The sequence below is a fragment of the Sciurus vulgaris genome, assembly GCF_902686455.1.
Source record: "Sciurus vulgaris genome assembly, chromosome: X".
Taxonomy (NCBI): domain Eukaryota; kingdom Metazoa; phylum Chordata; class Mammalia; order Rodentia; family Sciuridae; genus Sciurus; species Sciurus vulgaris.
In genome coordinates, this window is record NC_136471.1 from 1,889,043 (window position 1) to 1,916,367 (window position 27,325).

The 27,325-nt window shown below is 50.6% G+C and overlaps 1 protein-coding gene across 1 annotated transcript; it reads right to left on the bottom strand.

Annotated features, from left to right (window-relative positions):
* Positions 1–7,525: 7,525 nt before the first annotated feature.
* ABCD1 (ATP binding cassette subfamily D member 1) lies at positions 7,526–27,048 on the bottom strand. The gene is made up of 10 exons (XM_079124283.1): positions 25,650–27,048; positions 22,544–22,724; positions 16,937–17,073; positions 16,686–16,854; positions 15,584–15,682; positions 12,751–12,892; positions 12,162–12,307; positions 9,331–9,415; positions 8,995–9,120; positions 7,526–8,890 (listed from the first exon to the last, which is right to left on the bottom strand). Exons 1-10 carry the CDS (start codon positions 26,547–26,549, stop codon positions 8,656–8,658), a joined length of 2,220 nt encoding a protein of 739 aa, XP_078980409.1. The 5' UTR covers positions 26,550–27,048; the 3' UTR covers positions 7,526–8,655.
* Between the last annotated feature and the right edge of the window lie 277 nt (positions 27,049–27,325).

Here is a 27,325-nt window from a genome sequence, read left to right on the forward strand (position 1 = left end):
TCCACTGCGCCGCCACATTAATTCATTCTCTAATGTTAAGCCAGCCTGTGTTTTCTAGGCCAAACACTACTTTGTCATGTATTTTTTCACAAATGGTTTTGAATTGGCATGTTTTGCAGCCTCGTATCATCCTCGTCTACATTTGGTCTCAAGACATAAAGGGATTTGGGGGAATATTTTTATTTCTCCCTGCAATGATGTATCAGTCACCCTTGTTTCTGTACCCTCCTGGCCCTCTCACCATAGACTTTATTTTATTTTATTTATTTAACAGAAAAAGTAAACTTTTATTATAGACCTTATCCCATAATGTTCAGTTTTTAATCTTTATATTTACATGACAAAGAAACATATATTTAAGTTATTAAAAATTTATAAATCAGGGGAGAAATCAAGAAATTCTTAGAAATAAATGAGAACAGAGATACATCATATCAAAAATCTCTGGGGCACTATGAAGACAGTTCTAGGAGGAAAGGTTGGTTTTTTGTTTTTTGGGTTTGTGTGTGTGTGTGTGTGCACGCGTGCTTGTTTGTGTATTTTGGTACCAGGGACTGAACCCAGGGCACTTAAAAACTGAGCCACATCCCCAGCCCTTTTTAGTTTTTGTTTTGAGACAGGGTCTTACTAAGTTGCTTAGGGTCTTGCTAAATTGCTGAGGTTGGCCTTGAATTTGAGATCCTCCTGCCTCAGCCTCTTGAGTGGCTGGGATTACAGGTGTGCATCACCACATCTGGCTAAGGAAAATTTATAGCACTAAGTATCTACATAAAAAAAAAGATCCTAAATAAATGATCTAATGTTACACCTCAAGGCCCTAGAAAAGCAAGAACAAGCTAATTCCAAAACTGGTAGAAGACAGGACATAAAATCAGAGCTGAAATTAATGAAATTGAGGATAAAAAAAGCAATACAAAGGATCAATGCAATAAAAAAACGTTTGAAAAGATATAAAAGATTGATAAATTGATAAACCTTTAGCCAAACTAGACGAAAAGAGAAAGAAGATCAAAATCAACAAAATTAGAGATGAAAAGGATGTATTTTATTTTTCCTACCATAGATTGTTAAATTACTGATTTAGTTTCTTCCCCTCCACCTTCCCCTCCTCTTCCTCCTTTTTCCTCCTCTTTCTGTGACACTAGGGATTGAACCCAGAGGCACTCAACCACTGAGCCACATCCCCCAGTCTTTTTTATTTTTTTCTTTTGAGACAGGGTCTCACTAAATTGCTTAGGGACTTAATAAATTGCTAAAGCTGGCCTTGAACTTGCCATCCTCCTGTCTGAACTTCAAAAGTAGCTGGGATCGCAGGTGTGTGGCACCACACCCAGACTGATCTGATTACTTTAATAATTATGGGACAGTTCATGTTTTCTATTTTTCTCAAGTCAATAATTTTTATGGTGGTAAAACCCACATAACATAACATTTACCATCTTCACCACTTTGAACTGTGTGGTTCAGTAGTGTGTTAAGTGAATTCCCATTGCTGTGAAATAGATCTCCGGGACTTTTCATCAGTAAATATGTAACTCTATATGCACTAAACAATTTCTGTGTTTCCTTTCCCCTCAGTCTCTGGTAACTACCATTTTCCTTTCTGTCTCTATGAATTGCATCACTATATGCACTTTGTGTATGTGAAACCACACAATATTTGTCAATTGTGTCTGACTTCTTTCACTTAGTATAAAGTCTTCAAGTTTGAACCGTGTCATAGCATGTGACAGGATTTCTTTCCCTTTTAAGGCTGAATAACATTCACTTGTACATATGGAGCACATTTTGTCATCCACTTGTCTGTTGATGGACATTTTAATGCCTCCCACCTTTTGGCTACAGTGAATAATGCTGCTATGTTCGTGGGTGTGCAAATATTCCCACTTTTGATTATTCTGGATATAAACCCAGTAGTGAGGTTGCTGGACGGTAGGCTGGTTCTAGTCTTGATCTTTTGAAGAAGCTCCATACTGTTTTCCATAGCAGTGGTACCACTGCCCAGACCCACCAACGGCATACAGGTTCCATTTCTCCCTATCCTCCCCAACACTTTTATTTTCTGTTTTTGAAGACTACAAATTAGGGAAAAGACAGTCTTTTTTTTCCACAAGTGGTTTTGGAAAAACTGTATATTCACATCTAAAAGACTGAAGTTGGACCCTTACCTCACACCATATACAAAACTTAACTCAAAATGAATAAAAGAGCTGGGCATGGTGGCACACCCCTCTAATCTCAGAGGCTCAAGAGGCTGAGGAGGGTCACCAATTCAAGGCCAGCCTTAACAACTGAGCGAGGCCCTCGGAAACTTAGTGAGACCCTAGCTCAAAATTAAAGAAATACATATAAAGGGACTGGGGACGTGGCTCAGTGGTAGAGCACCTCTGCGTTCAATCCCCAGTACCAAAGACAAAATAAAACACCTACGTGTAAGACCCAAAACTATAAAACTCCTTGAAGAGAACAGGGAAATTTTATAATGTTGGCATTGCTTGGCAATGCTTTCTTGGATGCGGCACCAAAATCATAGTCAACCAAAGCGAAAACAGATATGTGGGGCTACATCACACTTAAAAACTTTCTGTGTCAAAGGACACATAAGAGTGAGAAGGCAACCTGCAGGCTGGGAAGATACTTGCAGATCATACATCTGATAAGGGGCTAACGTCCAGAATATATAAGAACTCCGACACTCAACCTCAAAACTCAAGTAATTGGATTAAGGAATGGGCAAAGGACCTGGGAAGACATCCAAAGATGATATGCAAGTGACAGACAAGCATGTGAAAAGATGGTTGATGATCTGGGAGTGGTGGCCCACACCTGTAATCCCAGCAGTCAGGGAGGCCGAGCCAACAGGATGGCAAGTTCCAGGCCAGCCTCAGCAACTTCATGAGACTGTCTCAAAATAAAAAATAAAAAAGGACTGGGAACATGGCTCAGTGGTAGCGTTCTTGCTAATATGTGTGAAGCCCTGGGGTCAACTTTAAAAATTATTGTTTAACTGTATTCACCATGCTTGAGAATTCATTCAGCTTGCTACTGAAACTACCCCCTCTTATCTTTCTCTTTCTCTTCTCCATCCCACCCCCACCCCAAAGGCCACCACAGTTCTACTCTGCTGCTAGGAGTTCACCTTTTTTTCAATTCCACATGTAAAGGAGAACGTGTGATATTGTCTTTCTGTGCCTGACTTATTTCGCTTAGTGTCTTCCAGGTTCATCCACGTTGCTGCAAATGGCAGCATTTCCCCCCTTTTAAGGCTGCCTAGCATTCCATTGTGTATCTATGCCACGTTCCTCTATCCATTCATGAGGCAATGAATACTTAGGTTGATTCTGTATCTTTGCTGTTGTGAATAATGCCTCATAATCTACATAGGATCATGTTATCTCAAATGGAAACAATTTTACTTCTTTTTCTTCCTTAATTGCTCTAGCTAGGATTTTCAGTATTATATTGAATAGACATGGCAAGGGTGAATGTTCTTGCCTTGTTTCTGACCTTGGAGGTCACAATGTTCCCCATTGAGTATGTTACTAGCATATGATGCCATACACGGCCTTTAACATGTTGAGGTGTATTCTTTCTATACCTAATTTGTTGGGAGTTTTAATTTTTATCATGAAAAGATGTCAAGTTTTATCCAAAGTCTCTTCTGCATTTATTGAGAGGATCATATGATTTTTGCCCTTCCTTTTGCTAAGTTGGTCTATAACATTTGTTGATTGGCATGTGTTGAATCATTCTTACAATCCCAGGGAAAGATTCCACTTTTAGTGTGCCGGCGAAACTTTTTTGTTAGAATTTATGTTCATCAGGGATGTTGGCCTGTAGTTTTCTTTCCTTGTTGTGTCCTATCTGGCTTTGGGTAATGCTGGTCTAATAAAATGAGTTTGGAAATGTTCCCTCCTCTTCAGTTTTTTGGAAGACTGAAAAGAATTATATTAATTATTCTTTATCTTGCAAAATTCACATGGTCATGAGGTCATGGACTTTTTTTTTTTTGGACTGGGAAGTTTTTGATTGCTGGTTCAATACTCTTTCTCATTATTGGTCTGTTGAGATTTTTTATTTCTTCTTGAGTCAGTCTGGGTAGGTAGTATACTTCTAGGAATTTATCCATTTTGTCTAGGTTATTCAATTTGTTGGGGTACAATTGTTCATGGTAGTCTCTTATGATCTTTGCATTTCTGTGGTATTATTTGTATTGTGTCCTCTTTTATTTACAACTTGATTTATTTGAAGTTGCCAATTATCTTTTCCTTTTTTCTTTTTTTTTGGGGGGTGGTGGTGGGAATTGAACCCAGGGTCATGTAACCACTAAGCCACATCTGCAGCCCCCCTGCTTTGTTTTGGGAACCGGGGATTGAACTCAGGGGCATTCGACCACTGAGCCACATCCCCAGCCTTATTTTATATTTTATTTAGAGACAGGGTCTCACTGAATTAGTGCCTTGCTTTTTGCTGAGACTGGCTTTGAACTCGCCATCCTCCTGCCTCAGCCTCCTGAGCCCCTGGGTTTACAGGCATGTGCCACCACGCCGGGCTGCTGTGCGTCCTTTCAGTCTAGCTAAAGGTTTTGATGATTGCTTTTATCTTTTAAGAAAACCCTGACTTTTAGTTTTATAGATCCAGTCTCTATTTCATTTATTTCTACTCTGGCCTTTGGTCTTCTTTTACTAGTTCCACGAGATATAAAGTTAGTTCATTTGAGGTCTTTCTTCTCCTTCTTCATGCTAGGAATTGAATCCAGGGCCTCATGCATACTAGGCAAGTTTTCTACCATTGAGTGGCACCCTAGCTGCTTTATTCTTTTTTTTTTTTTTTTTTTTTTTTTTGTACTGAGGACTGAACCCAGGGGTGCTTTACCATTGAGCTACATCTCCAGCCCTTTTATTTTTTTAACCTTTATTTTATTTATTTTTATGTGGTGCTGAGAATTGAACCCAGTGCCTCACACAGGCTAGGCAAGCACTCTACCACTGAGCTATAACCCCAGCTCCTTTCATTTTTTTGGTGGGGGATACAGGGGATTGAACCCAGGGGCATTTTATCACTGAGCTACATGCTTGACCCTTTTTATTTTTGATTTTGAGACAATGTCTCGCTAAGTTGTTTGGGGCCTAAGAATCTGTTATCTTAGCCAGGCACAGTGGTGCATGCCTGTAATCCCAGCAGCTTGGGAGGCTGAGGCAGGAGGATTGAGAGTTCAAAACCAGCCTCAGCAAAAGCAAGGTGCTAAGCGACTCAGTGAGACCCTGTCTCTAAATAAAATACAAGAGGGTTGGGGATGTGACTCAGTGGTTGAGTGCCCCAAAGTTCAATTCCCAGTACCAAAGTAAACAAAACAAAAGAAAAACAAAAAAAAAACCAGAATCTATTATCTTTTCATCAATCCATTATTAATCAGTCAATTGATGTATGTATATGTGCATCCATTTATAATCCTATATCATCTTTTTTATTGTTTGTTTTGGTACTGGGGATTGAATTCAGGGGCACAGTCCTTTTTATTTATTTAGAGACATGGTCTTGCTAAATTGCTTAGGGCCTTGCTAAATTGCTGAAGCTGGCTTTGAACTTGTGATCCTCCTGCCTCAGCCTCCCAAGTTGCTGGGATTACAGGCATGCGCCACCATGACTGGCTTTAGTCCTTTTTATATTTTTTATTTTGAGACAGTCACACTAAGTTGCTGAGGCTGGCCTCGAACTTGGAATGCCATTGCCTCAGTCTCCTGAGTAACTGAGATTACAACTATGCCCACTGTGCCAGGCTCTATCATCTATCTTCCCTCTTTACCATCTATTTATCAATTAATCATCTATTTTGTATCATCTATCAACCTATTATCTTCTCAACAATCCATCATCCAGGGTCTTGTGCATGCGAGGCAAGCACTCTACCAACTGAGCTAGATCCCCAGCTCTATCATCTGTTTTTGAGGTGAAGTTCACATGACATAAAATTAATTCATTTACACTATTCGAGATGGATATGGAGGTGCACATCTGTAATCCCAGTGACTCTGGAGGCTGAGGCAAGAGTATTGCAGGCTCAGAGCCAGCCTCAGCAACTTAGTGTGACCCTGTCTCAGAATGAAAAATAAAACTAGGGGGCTGGGGATATAGCTCAGTTCGTAGAGTGCTTGCCTGTCAAGCACAAGGGCCTGGGTTCAATCCCCAGCCTGGCAATAAAAAAATAAAAAATAAAAATAGAGATAGGTGCAGCGGCACACACATGTAATCCCAGCAGCTTGGGAGGCTGAGGCAGGAGGATTTCAAGTTCAAAGCCAGCCTCAGCAACTTAGTGAGGCCCTGAACAACAGCAAGATCCTGTCTCTGGATAAAAAGTAAAAAGGGGCTGGGGATGTGACTCAGTGGGAAAGCACCTCTGAGTTCAATCTCCAAAACAAATAAAGGACCAAAACAAACAAAGGAAACCCTGTACCCATTTGCTTCCCCTGCCCAGTTCTGGCAATTACTGATCTGCTTTGTGTCTCTATGGATTTGCCTATGCTGGACATTTCATTTAAATGGAATTATACAATACACAGCCTTTGATCATCTGGCTTCTCCAACAAAGCATCACATTCTCAAGGTTCATGCTTGCTGGAGTGCGTCAGCACTTCTGTGCCTCTTATGGCCAAATGATATTGCATGTGGACTCGCCATATTTCATCCACCCTTCTGTCAGTGGACACTCAGGCCACTCCGGATATTCATGTTTGCCTGCATGGCTGTTCTCAGTTCTCTTGGGTGCAAGGCCAGGGTGGGAGAGCTGGGCCAGGGGGAATTCTGCTCAGCTTCCCCAGGCTGGCCACTGCTCTCCGCCACCCCTTCCATTCCCAGGAGTGGTGTGCTCCAGTCTTTCAGTGACCCTCCCCGTGAGGTCCCATGGCCTGCTGTAGGCTGACCCCCAGTGCCATTTGTACCTTGCAGAGAACTCTTTGGTGGCCTCTTGCTGCCTCTAGGCTAAGTGCAGGCTCCTTAGGAAGGTCTACCAGTCAGCTCCTCCTTCCCCTCACTGGCCATCATACCCTATACTTTGCTCCAATTCGCCAAGGCTGGACCTTTGCACAAGAGGGGTTCCCTCTTCCTAGAAGGTTTAGAAACGCAGCAGCCCTGCCTTGTGACTCAGCCTTCCGTGCTGCCAGGGTCGGTCCTCCAGCTTCTTGGCAGCTTGCTGGCCTTCCACAGCATTCCTCTTGACAGCTCCTCCTGCAGTGATTAGGGGTGGTCTCCTTTCTCCATCACCAGGTTGAGTCCTGCTTTGGCTCAGTCAATATTTTTGTGAAATGTCATTGTCAGTCCCCCTGACCCAACACCATGTGACTGTAACGGAAAAAACATTTCCATTTCGAGAGTCAGTCAGAGAAAATTCTTCGTGCAGGATAGGGGTGGTGGCTGAGGCGATTTCTCTCAGAGGGGCTTGGGGAACTAAGCCCACTCCTTTCCCAAACTGTCCCACCCAACCTCTTGCCCCGCCCCCAGCAACAGGACACAGGCAGGGAGGCAGGAATGCATTTTCTGTACGATGTTTTTACTGAGGGGACTGAGGGGAGGCGCCCCTGCCCATGGGCTGAGGGCCCAGGAAAGGCACACAGCGGCGATGGGGTCTCTCTTGGCGAGGGCTGGCTTGGCAGAGACAGTGCCCCCTGTGACCCCTCTTTGGCACTGAGCGGGGAACACTGTGCCCTTACTCCGGCCTGGCAGGCAGAGCACGCCCCCCAGTGGCGGCTGGCAGTATAGGCTGGTGGGGGGGCCAGGCTTGGCACCTGTGGGAGCCAGGCCTGTGGCCTCAGAGGCTGGGTAGCGTAGAGGGTCCAGGCCTGACCACCTCCCCTGGTGGCAGGGCGCTCACATTGGCAATTTTGACGGCTACAAACAGGAAATCCAATAAATTAGGCTGCAGAAGGAGAGAAAGCAAGGGAGTGAACCGGCCAGGCTACATTCTTTTCATGGCTGGGAGGAATGCTGTTCCATTCTTTCTCCCCAGGGCTCTCTGTGACTGCCAGCGGGGAGAGATGATGCACACATGGGGCTGGCTGACCCTGAGCCCCATCTGGTTGCTTTGATGGCAGGAAAGATGCTTCCTGGAACAGGGGCCTTGGTTGGCTACCCTGGAAGGTGGCAATAGAAGGATGGAACATGGGGTCTGCAAGAGACTGGAGAGGTAATAACAAGGACTTGAGTTTCAGGAGGGAGGTGACCCACAATTGCCAGGTTTGCCAGTCTCTGGCTGGTGGCAGTAAGCAGGGGCCTGAGGGGTCCCCGACTGCTTCCTACGTATGGCTCAACCATACACAGGTGTGGGTTCAGGACTGGGGGCTCACAAGCCCCACGCCCCTTCCCCAGAGAAAAGTAAAGGACTTGCTGCCCTGAACAGGGCAGTTATTGTGGAGCAGCCCCCAGGGTGACGGGCAAGGTGGGGGCTGGAAGCAGGGTGCACCCTCCATTCCTACTTGCCTGAGGGTGGCAGCATGGGGAAGAGGTACAGTGTACCTCGGGTCTTCTACGAAGGGCAGATCCATGACAAGGTGGCCAGGGAGAGGGAAAGGCATGCAGGGACCGTGAGGACAGAGTGGGAGCTGCAGTTTCCTTCATGTGATCTCAGAGCCTGGGGAGGGGGGTCAAGGGACTGGATCCTGGTCAAGTGGGGACACCAGGGCCTGGGAGGCTGGCTGCCGGGGGCTGCTCTGGGGCCATGGCCTCTCCCAGGATTTGGCGGAGCTCCTGGAGGCGTCGTTGCATCTTGGGAATGCCAGCCAGCTGCTGCTCCAGCCGCTGTTTCTCCTCCGTCAGGCTCAGGCGGGCAGCTGAGTCCAGCTTCTCAAACTTCCAGCCCCCCTCCCCATCAAACTGCAGCAAATGCGTGTGGTACTTCCTGGCCAGGAGAGGGACAGCAATGTTTGCCGGCAGCTGCCCTCCCCATCTTGGGTGGCAGTCCCACCCCGCTCCTCCAAGAGTGAACCTCAGAGAGGCACCTACCATAGGGAGGGCCGGTGGGTGATGGACAGCAGTGCAATGCCGGCGTCCTTGGCCGCCTGGAAGATCTTGCCTTCCACATCTATGCTTACAGCACTGGTGCACTCATCCAAGAGGGCATACTTGGGCCTTAGGGGAGGATGGTCAAGGGGGAGAGATGGTGACCCTCCACTGCCAACCCCCTGACCAGCTCCAGCCCCGCCCTGCCATGTTCAGAATAGAATCAAGGCTCCTTCTGGAAGGTGCCTTCATCCTGAGGGGGGACCTAGGGAGCACCAATTTGTCTCTGTTGCTGACTTAGACCACCCTGGATGCCCAGGAAAGCCACCGGAGGATTACCTGTGGTAGAACATGCGGGCCATGCCGATTCTCTGCTTCTCGCCCCCCGACAGGACATCCTTCCAGTCACATATGGCCTCCCAACCTGGCCAGAGAGTAAGGAGCTCTGCTCAATTCAACAGGGCCCAGTGTGTGTGTGTGTGTGTGTGTGTGTGTGTGTGTGTGTCAGGGGTGCTGGGGCTTATGCAGGGGGAGCTAGGGTAACAAGGGTGATGGAAAGACAGGCCACATTTGACCCCCGAAGGAGCTTGTCCAGTTGCCTACTTCTGCTGTGTCCTTGTCTATCTGTGATACTTTAATAACCCAAAGAGTTGGAACCAGAATTGCTTCCTCCCAAAAAAGGCATATTAGAGGGCAGGGGCTGGGGCCAGTGGTAGAGTGCTTGCCTCTCATGTATGAGGTACTGGGTTCGATTCTCAGTGCCACATATAAATAAATGAATAAAAAAAACCTTCGCCTTCAAAAAAAATTTAAAAAAAGGCATATTAGAGTCTTAACCCCCACCCCTCAGAATGCAACCTTATTTGGAAATAGGGTTATTGCAGGTATCGTTATTTAAGACAAGACCATTAGGGTGCTCCTAATCCAATAGGACTGGTGTCTTTATAAAAAGGGGAAGTTTGGACACAGACAAGCAGAAGTGGAAGACTGTGAAAAGCCCTGGAGAAGATGGCCTCCACAAGCCAAGAAGAGAGCCCTGGAGCAGATCCTTTCCTCACTGCCTCAGAAGGAACCAGCCCTGCCCACTCCTTGAATTTGGACGACCAGCCTCCAGAACTGGGAGAAGATGCATTTCTGTTGTTGAGGCCAATGAAGAGCTCCAACACCTCCTTCACTGGGCAGCAGATGGCTATGGCAGAGAGCCCCAGGGATGGCCAGAGTGGTCTCCCCTGGACAGAGGGTCCTTGCTGCAAGGAGTGGGCTACATAGCATGGTGTGGAGCCAGTGCCTGGATGGGGCTTCCAGGCTGTCTGAGAAGCAGGTGAGTAGGGAGATTGGTCAGGACAGTTGTGCAGAAGGGGTGCCTCCTCTCCTATCATCCATTCTGCCTTCCCACAGGACTGAAGTTTTGCCAGTGCATGTGGCAGCTCAGAATCAAGACATCAAGATTCTACTTTCTGATGGGCGTGCTGGTGCACACCTGTAATCCCAAGGGCTCAGGAGGCTGAGGCATGAGGATCACAAGTTCAAGGCCAGCATTAGTAATGGCAAGGCACTAAGCAACTCAGTGAGACCTTGTCTCTAAATAAAATACAAAATAGGGCTGGGGATGTGACTTAGTGACCAAGTGCCCCTGAGTTCAAGCCCTGTTACCCACCCTGCAAAAAAGATTCTACTTTCAATACTTTTTAGCTTGCCCTGTAGTGAGGTGTGTCACCATGTGATTCAATTCTGGCAAATGAGATAAGCTTGCATGTGACAAGCTTATGGAACCTTCTCTGAAAGAAAGAAGACAAGTCTCTTCCCCCTTACTTCCTTCATCCCACAGCAGGGGACAGGTATGTGATGGCTACCCCAGCTGTCTTGGATCATGAAATGACTGGGAATGGAGGCCACACATGATAGAATAGCCTGGATTCCTGGAGCCCGCACAGAGCGGAGCCACCCGCTGAACTGTGGCCTGTGCTTCTTGGGGCTGAGCACAGTAGGCTAAACTCTTTAGCCACTGTGGGGCAGCATAGTTCTGTTACAGCTGAATGCAATCCTAGTAGGTTGCAATGGTTGGCCACAGGTCCTAGGCCTTCAGGGACACCACAGAGGGAGGGTAGAGGGGATATCCTTCTAGGTTGAGGGTGGCAGGAACAAAAGAGGTGAGGCCAGGCCATGGGAAAGATGGGGATGAAGCTCTGAAGTGAGCAGAGCTGCAGGGACCTCATCTCCTGGCCCCCTTTTCTGCATGGACAGGTGATGACACCTGGGGGAAATCTTCCTGAATCCCCATACCCGCCGCCATTTTCTGAAAATGCACCAGAGGCCCCCGCAGGAGATATTGCATTTAATGCTGCAGGTACAGAGTCAGAGAAGCGAGGTCTTTGAGCAAGGGCATCTTGTATCTAAGTGGGGGAGGCAGGAAGTGGAACCTTGAGTCTTAGATTTCACCAAGAAACTCTGCAATGGCCTCCATTCTGTGCCTGCAGCTGGGCACAATGGACATTGCAGACAAGCACTGCCCCTCCACAAGGCTTCTCTTCTCTGAAACACCACCTCTTGCCAGCTGTTCCTCCCTCTTGAGGGCTCTTCCAAGAGTCCCCTCTGCTCTCCCCACCCACATTCCCAGCCTCTGCACACAGCCTGGTCAAGGCACTTGCCCATTGCCTGGAAGAGGGCCATTTTGTTGAAATGCAAAACTAAGCCACCACTTTCCCTACCTACACCCTTCTAAGGGCTTTTGATCCCTCTCAGGGTGAGTCCAGGCTCCCACGGTCCAGAAGGCCCTACTGTGAGCCAGCACCTTCCTCCCACTGAGCCCATGCTGTAGTCTGCCCTGCTGTCCCTTGGTTCCCAGGTGGAGTGACTTCTCTGTGTTCCACAGTTCTTGGCTTGGGCCCCTCTTCTCTGAGAAAGGGTGTCCTAGGTTCCTAAAGAGGTGAGTGCCTTGTTGAAAGTAAAGTCCTGTTGGGGCTACCTGTTTACTGCCTGTCCTCCCAGGTAGGTGGGGCTCACGGCAAGCACTTTGGACTCTTGGTTGCCAAGATAATCCTCATCCCCCTGGGCTGGGGGACAGGGCCAGGGGTGGGGGCGGTAGCAGGTTCCCCCTCAGGGTCTTGGGACAAAGGGCAATTGACTGCTCCCTGACCTGATGATAAGCTGGGCAGCAGCCCTGCCCCTACCTCCTTCCCGCTGCAGGATATGGTGGAGGTGCACGATGTCCAGGATGGCTTCCAGCTGCTGCTCAGAACAGCCTTTCCTCCGCATGTCCTCCACTGAGTCCGGGTAGATCACCTGGTCACGCAAGGAGCCCACGGACATGTAGGGCCTGTGGGAAAGCCAAGTGTCCACTGAGGGCAGCATGTGCCTGAGTGGGCTCTGGGGTGGCCCTGGCCGATCATGGGGACTCCAGGTGGTAGATGTACACTGTGCCCACACACCTACCCATGTTCACGTGTACACCACATGCACACAGTGTGTGTGCACCCCTCAACATTCATGGGTACCCATGCGCCAGCCCTCCCACCCATATCTTAAATGGACAGAGTGGTCGGGGTGGAAAGGAGGGCACAGACCTCAGAGCCCTTGGCCAGCTCTGGGGCAATATCTTGAGTCCTCTCCTACGGGGCACATTCTACCATTTCAGACCTGGGCCTCTGTTAGAAGCCTCCGAGTGCACAGGTGGGAAGAGGTGGGGGGTAGACATCTGGGGACAGAGTTCTGCCTCCAGCTGCCTGCCAGGGAGGCTCCTCCTGCAGCTGGCCTCCTTACCTTTGCGGGATGTAGAACATACGCTGGGGTGGGGGCTTATAGAGTACACCACCATACGTGGGCCAGAGCCCACCTAAGATCCGGAACAGAGAGCTCTTGCCACAGCCATTGGGGCCTGTGATGAGCAGGTGCATACCTTCTTCTACCTGCAGAGGCAGAGAGGCAGCAGACTGTGGCACCTAGGGATGGGCCTCCTTTGCCACACCCTGGGCTTCCTTCCCAGCCTCAAAAGGCTCCCTCTGTTCCAGGCTGGCAGACAGGCCATTCTTAATATTTTGGTAAGGGATTTTTAGGACCAGAGGGATGGGGTCCAGCATCCAGAGCCCTAAATGAACACCTGTCCCAGCATGCAGGGAAACAGAGAAGATCTGGTCCTGTCCCCTAAGGTCCCAGCATGCCCAGAGAGCACGGGCCAGCACAAGAGGAAGGGTGTGTTCCATGATAGTTAATGTTACCCTCAATCCCACTTCACTGGGAATCTAAGCACAGGGTCAAGAGCCCCAGTTCCTTTTAGGAGCTGCCCAGTGCAAGGCACTTTCCTTACAATTCTAGACTTACGGTCCAAATCTCCATTGCCCATCTCTCTGCCCCATAGTCCTCTTCACCTCCACAGGTGCCAGGGGGACACAAAGATGCCTTTGTGGCCCCATGGGCTTGGCATCATGGACCTCAGGTCCTCCAGGTTCCTGGTTAGCTTGCTGTGCTATCTGGGCTGGACTTAGGGAAATGTGGTACACAGGAAGCAGGGCTCAGAGTGCAGCCAGGCTCGGTCCTAGCCTGCCAGATTCCCAGTGAGCACCTTTGCTGGCAAGTGTTGGAGAGAGCCTGGGGTGCAGAGGTAGGCACCCTGGAGTGGAGATTCCCTGGCCACCACCAGCACGATCACACTTTGTCTCTTCCTTCTTTCAGTGTCTGTTTCCTTATCTGTGAAAGCCACAGATAATACCACCATGACCAGGGCTCCTGGGAAGATTCAAGGTCCTGGCATTTGGTTTACTTTGGGCAGTATAGCGGGCTGAACTGTTTCCCCCGAATTCATGTGTCGGAATCCTCACCCTCACTACCTCCAAGCGTGACCTTATTTGGAGATTGGGTTTTTGCAGATGTAATTGGTTAACAGGCAGTCCTACTGGAGCGGTCCCTAATCCGACACGGCTGGTGTCCTTATCAGAAGGGGAGATTTGCACACAGACACATGTGGAGGGAGGATGCCCTGTGAAGATGGATTGGGGGGGGGGCGGGTGCAGCAGAAGGAAGCAAAGGAATGCTCAGGATTGCCAGCAAACCAGAAGCTGGGAGGGGCCTGCGCCAGATTCTCCCTCACAGCCCCCAGGAGGAACCCATCCTGCCAGCACCTTCGTCTACACATCTGGCCTCCAGAACTGGAAAGAGTCCATTTCTGGTACTCTGTAGGACAGTCTGTGGTACTCTGTAGGACAGCCCCAGGACATTCACACCATCATGTGACTATCAACTCCAGAGGGCAAGAGGGCTACAGGCTCACTCAGGACTCCACCCCTGCTCTTTCACTCCTCCTGTACCTTCTCACCTGGCCTTGCTCTCTAACCAGCTGTGTCCCTGCTCACCAAGGCCTCAGGGTCTTTACATCCTTGGGCTTCCTCCAGGCTGGCCTGGAAATCACTCATCTTGATCCACCAGCCACTAGCTGGTACCCAGCCCTTACAGTGACCAATACTAGGGCAATGTAGATCCCATCACTGTGTTGTGCTGCTTGGGGTAGTGACATGTGTCCTGCCTCCCGCTGGCTCTCAGGGCCCTTCCCCCATCTTCCTCCCCTCCAGGCCCAGGCCCTGGCCCCTCCTCTTACCCTTCCCTGCAGGATCATGGCAGGCCCTGGCCCCTCCTCCCTTGGTCCTTTGTCCCAGTCATGCCTTCCCATCCTCCTGCCTGTGACTCCTGGACCTCCATTCACCCCTGGGGATGATGACCATTATTTTTGCAGCCCCTGTTATACTCTGGATGGCTGTCTAACTGGGGTCCTTTGTAACATTGCAATGTCCTCCAGAGTGATGACTTTGAGGGCAGGGGCCTCTTGATTTATCACTGGTTTCCAGTATCCAGCCCAAAGTTCAGGGAACATTTGTTAAATGAATGAAGAAAGGGATTAATCCCTCTTACTTCCTCCTGCTCTCCCTGCTCAGTCTTCCCCTTACTCCATTGCTCCCTGCCCCTATCCAAACCCCTGACTGAGTACAAAGGTGATCAGTGGATGTTTCAGCTATCAGTAATTCCATTCCACAACCTCTCCAGGACCTGGGAGCATTCCCCAGTCAATAGCTCTGTGCCCACCATGTAGCTGCACAGGGGGCTTCTCAAAGCAGATGGGGCAGGAACCCAGGCTGGACAGCAGAGGAGCCCAGGTGGGGAGAGCTACAATCTCCTCCCCCGCAGCCCCCAAGTCTTGGCTCTTTCAGGATGGTGGGAAGCTGGCAACAATCAACTTGGGTAACCCTTGGCCAATCTTGGTGATCCTTAGTCTCTTTTATCAGCTCTGACTCAATTGCCTCAGAACTCAGTCAGAGACACGTTGGTCTCTCATCTTGACCTTGGCCCATCTGCCACGTATATCTGGGGACAATGGCTACTGCCAGTGCAGTCAGATGAGAAGCCAAGGGCTCAGACTTGCAGATGGCCAGGCACCTAAGCTGTGCATCCTGGTCCTCTCAGCTCAGCCTGCCTGGTAGGCACTTCCTCATCAGACATGCTTTCCCTGCTCGACCGGTGATTTTTATTTATGTGTTTGTGCTGGGGATAGAACCCAGGGCTTCACAGAAGCCAGGCAAGTGCTCTATCACATCCCCAGCCCACTGACCTACCCTGATGTTGAGGCTGGCCACTACCACCTCTCCTGTGGGCGTGATGATCGGGATGTTCTCGCAGATAATCCCCTGTTCCACGTCTACTACCTGGCCTGCAGAGAGAGTGTGAGGAGGGAGGAGAGGCGGAAGAGCTTTGGTGGGTTCTGTGTGCCCCCTGCTGCCCTCCCTTGTTCCCCCAGCAGCAAGCCAGTGGATTCCCAATCAGCACGGTTCCCAGGTCCCTTGGGAAAACAGTCAGGCCTTTTGACAAGTAGACCCTCCTTTCCCATTGTCTAGTACTGTTCGTGGGCTGCCACCCTGAGGTCCTCTGGAACCTGAGGCATGAAGTCTCTACTCCTGCTCTGTGGCTCTACCCTCCTGGCACCCTGTCAAAGGCAACTCCTATGTACAGGCCCCTCTTCCTGTTGTGTTATTTTATCTGGCAGCTGTTTGAGCTCTTGCTCCATGCTCGCACACTGCCTCAAGTCTTCTCCGGCTGCCCCGCATGGGCGCATGATCGCCTACGCTCAAGGACTGCCTGCCTTCACTCAAGGACTGCCTGTCCTTTTTATTCCTTTTATTTTCTTCTTCCCTTCTCTCCTCCTCCTCCTCCTCCTTCTTCTTCTCTCTCTCTTTGATATTGGAGACTGAATTCAGGGGTGCCCTACCACTACTCACAGCCCTAGTTCTTCAGTATTCTTATTTTGAGATAGGGTCTCTCTGAGTTGCTAAGGCTGGCCTGGAACTTGCAATCCTCCCTTGCCTCAGTCTCCTGAGTACCTGAATTATAGGCATGTGCCACCATGCCTGGCTACACCCCCCTGCCCCCACTTTCTTAACTGATAATTCATCCAGAGTCCTCAGAAGGGTGCATCAGCAGTTTGGCTGGCAGCAACAACTCCAAGATGGCAGGTTGCTGAACCAGCACCTCTCCTGGGGAAGCCCTCCCCAGGGATCCCATTAAACCCGGCAGAAATCTTCAATGACCCTGCTAGGAAGCCCTCCCTCATGGTTAGGTGGGATGGTCCCTGAGGGTCAGGATGGGAATGAAGCCCAGGCAGCAGGGAACAAGGCAGGGATGAGAGGAGGTGCTCTGCACAGGGGCAATCACCATACCTTGGATCTTCAAGGGCCCTTCCACACGAACACCAGACCGTACCATGGCCCCAGACCCTGCCTGAGTGTCCTCTGTCTCCCCGGGCCTTTTGAATCGACAGTGCTGAACATCTTCAAATACCTGGAACATCTCATGAACCCGTGCTGTGTAGCCAGCCAGCTCTGTCACCTGTAAGGAGGGCAGCATGGACTTAGACCTGGCCAGCTGCTGGCAGGGGAGCAGTCAGGGGTGGGGGCTGTACTGTGGTTACCTCCTTGTAGGATGACATGATCCGCTCAGTGGCATCTGCAGCAGCTGTGAGGAGGTTGCGGGCAATAGTGAAGGCTTCTGTGCGCTCACTCACCAGCTCCTCCTTCTCCAGGGCTGCCTTTTTCATGTCCTCCGAGTCTGCCCACCCAGTGGAGCGGGTGGAGGAGGGGAGACATTGGAAAGTCAAAATGAGCCAACAGGGGAAAGAGAGCTGGATACACACACACACACACACACACACACACACAAGAGTGATCCCTGCCTCATACCAAATACCAAAACTAACTCCAAGAGGATCAGAGGTTGATGTATAAGAGCTAAGTGTATAAAATCAGTAGAAAATAAAGGTAAAACTTCATGACTTTGGATATGGTAACTGTTCCTTAACTATGACATCAAAAGCACAAGTAACTAAAGAAAAATAGATCAGTTGAACAGCATCAAAATCAAACACTTCTGGGCACCAAAGAACATCATCAAGAAAGTGAAAAGGGCCAGAATGGTGGTGAATGCCTGTAATCCCAGTGACTCAAGAAGCTGAGGCAAGAGGATTGCAAGTTTGAGAGCAACCTCAACAACGTAGTGAGATCCTAAGGACTTAGTGAGACCCTGTCTCAAATAAAACAAAATAAAAAAGGGCTGGGGATGTGGCTCAGTGGTTAAGTGCCCCTGGGTTCAGTACCTGGTCCCCACCACCACCAAAAAAAGGACTGGGGATGCGGCTCAGTGGTAGAGCACCATGGGTTCAATCCTCAGTATCACCAGGAAAAAAAGAAGGAAGACCACATACCCACTGGGAGAAAACATCTGTGAGCCACATAAAAAGAAAGAAAGAAAGAAAGAAAGAAAGAAAGAGAAAGAAAGAAAGAAAGAAAGAAAGAGAGAGAGAGAAAGAAAGAAGCAAGTGAGAAAGAAGACAACATACACATGGGAAGAAGACTTTTTTTTTAAAGTTTGTAACACCTTTATTTAGTTTTGTATGTGTTGTTGAGGATCGAACCCAGTATCTCATGCATGCCAGCCTCAGCAATTTAGTGAGACACTGTTTCAAAATAAAATAAAATTTAAAAAGGACTGGGATGTAGCTCAGCAGTAGAATGCTCCTGGGTTCAATCCCCAGTACTGCAAAGAAGAAAGACAAAAAATACAATGGAATATTATTTGTATAAAAAAGAATGATGTACTGATTCATCTTATCACATAGATGAACCTTGAAACAATTATGCTCAGTGAAGGAAGCCGGTCACAAAAGGTCACATATCATATGATTCCATTCCTATGAAATGTCCAGAACAAGCAAATCCATAGATTGAACGTAGATTGGTGGGTGCCAAGGACTGGGCAAGGGAGGATTGGGGACTGACTGATAACAGGTCTGTAATTTCTTTTTAGGGTATAAAAATATTCTGGACTTAGATAGTGGTGATGGTTACATAACTCTGTGGATAAACATATTTTTAAAATATATATTTTTTAGATGTTGATAGACCCTTTTAAATTTCTTTCATTTATTTATATGCAGTGCTGAGAATTGAACCCAGTGCCTCACATATGCTAGGCAAGTGCTTTACCACTGAGCCACAACCCCAGCCCCACTCTGTGGATATATTTTAAAAAGCCACAGAAATGTCCATTTTTAAAGGCTGAACTGGTCCCAGTGCAATGGTGCATGCCTGTAATCCCAGATATACAGGAGAGGAAGGCAAAAGGATCACAAGTTGGAGGCCACCCAGGCAACTTAGTGAGACCCTGTCTCAAAACAACAAATAAGAAGGGCTGAGGATTAGCTCAGTGGTAGAACACCCCTGGGTTCATTCTCCAGTACCAAAAACAAACAAAAAAGGCTGAATTACATGGTCTGTTAATCACATTTCAATAACATTGATTAAGAAAGTGAGTTACAGGCACATGGCTTTGTTTCTTGCAAAACCAGCTCCTCACCTGGACTATCCCAGCCCCTCTGTCCTGCACCACATGAGCCCCTGGATTTCCTCATCCGATACCCAGAGCTGTCTTTGAAACATGAATATCTTACTTCTGACCTCCCTGGGACCCATTTTCTCTAATGGCCCTCTAAGCCATGATCTCTGACCTCTGTGGCAATGGCCATCTTGTTTGATCCTAAGAGCTGCTCCAGTCTGAACCTGCTTTTCTGTGACAGTCTAGATTCCACTGTCATGCCCTTCAACCATCCTTGACCTTGGGAGTCCCCAGAGGAGCAGGGTTGTTATACAAGGGATCTGGAGATGGCAGTGAGGATTAAGGAGGAGGCCAACTCTGAGGATCCCCTGAGGGGTGCAGGTGGGTGAGTAGCAAGCAACCATCTGAAAGGCTCCAGGGGCCAGACTGGGAAAGAACACTACCCAGGGGTATATGTGATCCCGAAGTGGGGAGCCTCAGGGATCAGTGCCAGGAGCAGGATGGGGACGGGGAAAAGGGACAGTGCAAATTAGAGAGGGGAAAGGATAGATGGATAGAGTGCCTCAATTGCCTGCTGGTGCCTGGCCTAGGAAACCAGGTGCATGAACAGGGTGTGGGAGTGAACGTTAATTCTCCAAATCTAAGGCCCTGGGTCTTTCTTCCCATGGTGCCCTTGAAGACAGTGGGGATACAAGTCCTCCTCCTTGATGTCCTGACAGATAGAGTGGACAAAGGGAAGGGGTCCACAAGTCTGGTAACTTCCTGGAGGCAGAACTCACTGCCCCTGCAGTCCCCTTTAGCACCTCAGGAAGCTAAAGGCCTGGCTGCAGCAGAGCAGGCCAGGCCTTGGGCTGGAGTGAGTGGCAGGCTCTGCTCCTTTCCTAGGGCCTCCAGGCTCCTCACATAAGTTTATCTAAATCTTCCCCAGTGGTTAAGTGCCTGTCTCCTCCCACTGGCTCTCCTTGAAGCTCCTGGAACCCTCACTTGCCTCCAGGTACTAGGGACAAAACAGAAAACTCTCAGCCCTCATCCAGCTCTCAGTGGAAGGTGGGGAGAAAGGGAGGAATTCCACAAAGAAGTGACACATGCAGCATGTTCAGAGCTTGGGAGAGGGGGAGGGGAAGAGAAAGGTATGGTGGTCAAGGCAGGCCTTGCTTAGCTGGTGCCTGGGAGCAAAGCTCTGACAGACAAAGGGACAAAGCCTCAGGGGCAGCTGAGGAAAGAATATTCCTGGCAGGGCACACAGCAGGGGCAAAGGGCCTGAGGTCCACAAATGCTTGATATTTAGGAAAATAACAAGGAGGCCACTAAGACAGAAGTGGCGCCAGCAAGGATGGGAACTTCCTTTGCATGTTTTCCAAAGGTTACTAGCTATGAGGGCCAGGTAGCAGGGACAGGAGCTTACTTTTTTTTTTTTTTTTTTTTTTTGGTACTGAGGGTTGATCCCAGGGGTGATTTACCACTGAGTACATCCACAGTTCTTTTTATTTTGAGACAGGGTCTTCCCAAATTGCTGAGGATGTCCTTGAATTTTCCATCCTCCTCCCTCAATGTCCTGAGCTGCTGTTAATTATAGATGTGTGCCACCATGCCTGGCAGTAGCTCACCCTTCTTTGAATCTGCTACAAACCTAGTTGGTTTCCTCATGGCTGGTTCCACGTGCTTAGGGCCAGGTATACTGGCTGAGTCCTTTGTATAGACTCTCTGGAATTAGATTTCTCCTCTGTCAGGGGTGGGGGGTAGTGTCACCCGGAGAGGGACACAGAGAGCTGAAGGTATGGAAACCCCAAAGTGGAAACACAAAGAGGGTAAAAATCAGAGACTTTGGTTTCTAAAACAAGTCAGGCTTAGATACACATATGTATAACTGAAAACCCTCTTACCAAACCAGCTAAACTAGAACACCTTTTAAAGCAGAACTGTGCTTGAAGATGCAGAGAAGGCAGAAAGTTTCATTGACCTCGCCTGGGCTCTAGGTGCACTGAGCAAAAGGTCTCCTCTAAGAATTGGTAATTATATGTCTGGGCTTCAAATGAATATTGCCTCCAAGCCTTGGAACCACCCTCTTCCTGCCCAAGCTGAGAGCTTAACATGAAGATGACCTACAACTGGTTAATCACCCCTGGAGTGCGTGCTCAAAAGAAAAGAAGAGATGCATGCAGGAATTACACCCTGCATGGACACCACAGCTATTCCCACAAGGGAATGATCCGCCAGGAGTAAGAACCAGCAGGGAAGGTGAGGGTAGATTAGACCCCCAAGAGCTTCAGATCACCAAGTCTTTGGAGAGATACTGTGAAATCGGCATGACTAATATGGTATGCAGCATAAAAGGAGCAGACAAAAGAGGAGCAAATAACATACAAAAACAGTTTGAAATTTCTATCTGAAAAGTTCTATTTTCAAACTTCTATTTGAAGTAGAATCAAATAGAACTTACAGAAATAGTCAGTGAGAAGTAAAAAAAAAATTCAAATTAGATGTGACTGAAAACTGGTGAGCTGGAGCATTAGTGAGCAGAAAAAAGACTGAAAACCCTGAATATTTGAAGGATGCACAAGCCTCCGGTAGGAGAAAAAGAAACCTACACCTAAACACATCATAGCACAACTGCAGCATGCTACAGAGAAAGAGAAAATTATAAAGGCATCCAGAAAGAAAATGCAGGTTACTAACAATTAAACTGTTCACAGATTTTTTTCAGCAGTAATGAAAGTGAGTCGACAATGGGACACTGTCAAAAGGCTGAGAGAAATGAACTGTCCACCTAGATTTCTGTACCCAACCTAAACTTAGTGCAGGAAAAGGGTGAAATAAAGATGTTTTCAGACCACAAAATAATTGAGACTGTCTCAGGATGAAACCCTTCCTGAGAGAACTTTTTCAAAATGTCTACCTGGAAGAAGGAAATGGAACATGGAGGGGCAGACTGAGGCCTAAGAACTGAATGCCAACCAAAGAAATCAGTACACAAGCAGGTGAGTCCATACATACAACCACCAGCTGAAGCATAGCTAAGAACAAAAACCATGTGAAACCAAACTTCATGCTGGGCTGTGAAGGGGATAGGTTCTCCAAGGTCCTCTGCTCTAAGGACCGGGGGAGGAGAGGAGCTATTGATTAACCTGAGACTTTTTAAGAATGCATTAAAACTTCTCAAGGGTAACGGCTGAAAGGCTGAAAAGAAAACAAATGAGCTGTAAACCAGCAGAGGAACAAAGTGGGAACAAAGACAACCTGATCATCAGTAAAGCCAAAGAACAGGCTCACTGTTCCCCTAAAAGGCCTCAGGGTGAGATCTCTACCCTCTGAAACCTGCAAGAACTGCTTTAGAGGTGGGGAAAACAAGGCTGTGGTCATGAAGGGGCTCACCCAAGGTACTCCCCAAATCCTCTCACTTCCAAGTTAAAGTTGGGCTGAGGACAAGGGACAGGTGGGCAAGGGTGCACATGCATGGTAAAGAGGCATGCAGTACTCCTGAGTTGTGGTCCCAGGCTCAGTTGGGTGGTAACAGGGAGCTATGAGGAGAGCTTGACCTCTGGCAATCTCATGATGCCAGCAAGGCCTCAACATCCTCAGTCAAAGGGGCAGGTGGCCGGTTAAGCACTGGGCCCTTGCAAACCCAGCACCCGGCACTACAGGAGAAAACAGTGACCTGACGCCATTTTCCCAGATCCCTGGCTCTCACCTGACTCTGAATAACCAGTTGCAGTGATAATGGGGACAGCCACCATGAGCAGGCCCGAGGCACTCCACACATACTTCATGAGGAATTGCTCCAGCATGACGTACCACAGACGTTCCAAAAGGATGAGGTTGATCTGCGAGGCCAGGTTCTGGTAGGAGTGCTGCAGCTGTGCCAGCTCCACCTGCCAGGAGGACAGACACCAAGAGGCCCTGTGGCAACTCCTGTGGGGGTGATGGTGAGAATCTCCAAGTGCTGCTCACAGATACTTCACCATTCAATGGCCATGACCGGGCTAAGAGTTGGGGGTTACACATGGGGTGGGTAAGGTCCCAAATGCGGGTAGTGCTGACGGTAAGGGACTGCCTGAAGTCAGTGTGGCACCTGTCCCCGCTTCCTACCATCTATCTAGCTGGGACACTTACCACTCCCCTCTCGGTAGCCTGGGTGGTCTCTGCATGAGGGGCTCTGGTCTCCCTCAGCACTGCCCCTGCATCATCAGTTCTGTTTTCTTTCTTTTTTTTGTACCAGGGATTGAACTCAGGAGCACTTAACCACTGAGCCACATCCCCACCCCTTTTTGATACTTTATTTAGAAACAGGGTTTCCCCAAGTTGCTGAGGTTGGCTTGCAACTTTGCAATCCTCCTGCCACAGCCTCCAGAGTCATTGGAATTACAGGTGTGCAGCACTGTGCCCAGCTCGCTCTAATTTTTCTACACTAAACTAAGCAAAGAGCAGTACAGGAGAGCAAAAGGTAGTGTTCTTGGCTTCGAAAAACTTGGTCAACAGTCTCTGCATACTTAGGCCCCCCAACTTCCTGCTACTTTGCCAGGGTTCCTCTCCATGAGAAACTTGCATTGCTTTTTCCCACCAAAACCAGGACGGTATATTCCCCAACAGCCTGCATTTCAGCCTGGCTCTCCCTCCCTCAGAAGTGGGTAGGCCCTTGTGCATTGGTCCCTACCCTCTGCTAGGTCAGGACAGGGCAGGTGCCTCTTCAGGGAACTGGGTGGCAGCAGCAGTCAGACAGGTAGGGGAGGCCAGAGATGCCGGAAAGTGCTCCTGGCAAGGTGGCCACTGGGGCCTGGATTTCCTAGCTTGGTCCAGGTACACATGCCTTGGCCCTGTCTCCCATGCCCGATTGATGAGAGCTGCCCAACCTGGCACTGTTTGCCAAGTGCTTTTGCATCTCTCCATTTGATTTACACTCATATCAGAGCATGTGTATTCTCGGGCCCACTGTAGGACACTGAGGCCCAGAGAGACAAAGTGCCCTGCCCAAGCTCATGCTGCCTGGAGGGAGCAAGCAGTGCAGGAATGTGAAGCACACTGGCAGGGCTGTTGGGAGAACCAGATTCTTATAAATGATGCTTTGACTTATTAAGAAAGGTTTACTTTGTTTTCAAGCAAGAAGTTGTGTGCACATGTGTGTCTGTGTGTGCGTTTAAATAAGCAGCCTCAGTGAAACCCTAGTAAAAAGAGAATACTCTGCTGTTTATCTGCCTGGAGTAACCTTTCCCAGTCAGTCAGTCACTTCTGCCCTAACCTGTTGATCTGAACCCAGGTCCTTGTCCATGGGACATCAGCCAGTGGGACTGAAGTGGGCCACATGCCTGCACAGCAAGGGCCATCGACCCACCTGTGGGGGCCTGTCACCTCACACAGTTTTCTAGCTGATGCCTATCGGACTGGCCAAGAATGCACACAGGGCCCGCCACCCTGGCAAATGAACTACTTCCTGAAGCCAGGGCCAGAGGAAGTTCTTCAAAGAACCAATGCTCTCTTCTACCTCTAGCACCTGAGGCTGCTCCCATAGCTCAGCTTTTCTCAGGCCCAATTTCCTGTTCCTGAAGTGACTGTGTCTCCTCTGAGCACCCGATGATCCAGGCTCGTGCTGGGAGCTGGCAGGAGTGCCAGCCAAGGCTGACGATGTAGCTGCAGGTGATGTGCCAAGCACCTCACCCAAGGCCACGGCTGCCTGCCAAGGCCCTGCAGCCTGGCGTGCAGGAGAAGAGGGGAGCAGGAGAGGGGTTACTGTGGAAGGCCAGGCACCTTTCTCCTAATCTGAAACCTGGTCCCACCTGGGACATCTCTCTCTGCACAGTTTAGGGACAAGCCCTTTTTAAAAACCAGGCGCAATCCTGCTTCTCTACTTGATGTGCAACCAATGAGATAGGGTCTGGGGCAAAAGGCCACCTGACCTAGGGAGCACATACAGACCTTTAGGAGTCAGATGTCACCGCGCCCCTCCCCCCAAGGCCCTCAGGAACCGAAACTGGAGTTGCAGAGAACAGGACCTGAGGCAGCTGCAACCCCAGGCACCAGGAAGGGGAGGGGCTGCCATGATAAAGGGAGCACTGGCCTGGAGTAACCTTTCCCAGTGCCTGCCGGGCAGCCCAGGCCCACCAGAGAGCCCTGTGCCTGGGGCCTAGGCGGAAGGGCGGCCACGCTGGGGGCAGGGCCACTGCCGGGTGGGCAGGAAGTGTGTCCTGCTGCGGTGGCAGCTGGGACCAGGCATCCCTGGCCCAGGGCCGCGGGGAGGAGGCTAAGCTGGTCTGTAACCGGGCAGACCCATGGCCTTGACCCTGAGTGCCGCCGCCGCCAGTGGCCGCTGAGCTGGGCGCTGCTCATTAACCTCGGCTTGGGCTGAGTCATGCCCATAATGCCGGCCAGCTCTGGCGGACGCCAGCCTTCAAAGGACCCAGGGAGAGGCTGGGCAGCAGGCTGCGTCCTACTGTCCCTGCTCCCAGATGGCAGGAGTCTCCTCCTGGCTGGCTGCAGCAGTGGGGTGAGCCAGAATGCAAGCGTCTCAAACCGCTAGGATCCCCAGCTCCAAGTCCAGGGCCAGCTCACCGAGGAGGCCAAGCAAAGAAGCAGAAGTGGGCTAGAGCTGCACAGGCAGCCGGTACAGGCCTGCTCTCCATTTCTGCTGTCCTGCTTCTCCATTTCTGTACCTAAGACCGTGGCCACCCGAGGCCTGGCCCGTCCCCAGGCCCCTTTCCACGGCCCACCGCACCTCCAGCATCTGCCCCACCGTCTGCAGCTGCCTGCCCTGGGCCTCCCAGCTGCATGCTCTATTTCAAGCCCAGTGCCCCAAACTGCCCCACCTCGTGGCCCCCATAGAAGGCGATTTCTTCGGAGTTGGCCACGACGCGAGAATGCATGTAGCGCAGCTCCCCCTTCCGCCGAGCCTCCTCTGCCACCAACTCTCCAAACTTGGGCGAGAAGGCCCGCAGCACGTTGGCCGTGAGGAACACCACGAGGCCAGCAATGGCCGAGGGCCAGGCAGTGCCAGCTCCACGCGAGCGGGCAGCGCGAAGCAGCGTGTAGGAGGTCACAGCCACGTCCAGGAGTGGCTTGGTCAGGTTAGAATAGAGGTGGGCCACAGAGGCAGCGAAGGCCACCACATCCTCTGTCAGGGACTGGTCAGGGTTGCGCAGCCGCCCGTCCATGTTGCTCACTCGGTAGTAGGTCTGCTGGGAGAAGTAGAGGCTGTAGGCGTGGGCCACCAGACGGCTGCGGAAAGACAGGGCCAGCTGGCCCTCCAGGTAGCGGATGGCGCTGTTGATGAAGGTGGCAGGCAGGGCGATGAGCAGCCACTGCAGCAGCTGCCAGCTGAAGGCTCGCGGGTCCTTGCGCACGATGCAGCGGGCCAGCCGGCCGTCCAGGCGGGCCACATACACTGACAGGAAAGTCCGGCTCACCAGGGCAGCAGAGTGCAGTGCCAGCAGCGCCGTCTCCCGGCACAGGACCCGAGGGAACAGCAGCCGCAGGAGCACCAGGAGCCGCTGCAGGAATACCCGGTTCATGCCAGCCTTGGCCGCTGTGGCCCCCAGGGCCTCCTGCGTGGGGTCTCCAGCCGGCACCTGAGGGCCCCTTGTCGAAGCCAGACACTGGCGCACGAGAGGGTAGATTTTGTGGACTCCGTAGGCAGTGAGAGCCAGGACCACAGCTGTGCGCTTCAGCGTGGTCACCCGTGAGGGCCGTGGGGTGGAGAGCACCGGCATGTCACCTGGACTGGCAGGCACGCTCAGGGCTGGGACTGGTGCCTGAGGCAGGTGCTGGAAGGGCTGTTGCTCTGACCCCGGGCTCGTTGTCTAGGCAACTGGAAACCTTGCAGTGGTCCCTAAGACTGTCGCTTTAGGCCCTCGGGTTGGTTCTAGGGCCCCTGATGTGGGTGGGCTCAGGGCCCTCCAGGGTCGCGGCCTCCTCAGGCAGCCCAGGTGGAGGAACTTGGCTTCCCTCTCCTGTCAATCCCCTAGCCCCTGAGATGAGAGCCTCGAGAGGGCTCAGGCAGGGAGGGTGTCTCTTCCCCTCCTCCTCCTCCTCCCCTGGTGGCGCCCCTTTCCGGGGCACCGGGTGAGTCCGTCCGCTTCGCAGTCTGGCTGAAGCGACAGTGACTCCGCCACCGGCCCAGAATCCCCACCCATCCAGCAGCCCTCCCCAGGGGCGAGCCGGGGAAGGAGAGGAGGCGGAGGAGGGGCGAGAGGCGGAGTCGGGCGCGGGGTGCTCCACCCCGTTCTCACTGCACGCCGGCCCCGCCCCCCACCACAGAGACGAGGGACAACCCGGCAGGCTAGAGCAGTTGCCCTTGTTTTCCCGCCAAGGCCCCGCCCCTTCCCGCCCCACCCCGCCCCCTGTGCCTCCGGAGTGCTGGAGGCGCCGCCGCCAGCCGCCCGCTGCGAGGCGCCGCTTCTTCTCAAGCCCTTGGCGACAGGCCCTCGGCTGGAGAGCGAGGCGGGAAGCGGCCGTGGGTGGAGCCTCAGGGGCCCTGCGAGGGCTG

What these genes read in the sequence shown, in the direction of transcription:
- ABCD1 (XM_079124283.1), bottom strand. Translation starts at nt 26,549, where the DNA reads ATGCCGGTGCTCTCCACCCCACGGCCCTCACGGGTGACCACGCTGAAG. An exon ending in TCATGTCATCCTACAAGGAG is followed by an intron (nt 16,855 to 16,936) that starts GTAACCACAGTA and finishes CCCTCCTTACAG; the next exon opens with GTGACAGAGCTGGCTGGCTA. An exon ending in GCCCGCATGTTCTACCACAG is followed by an intron (nt 9,121 to 9,330) that starts GTAATCCTCCGG and finishes TCCTCCCCTAAG; the next exon opens with GCCCAAGTATGCCCTCTTGG.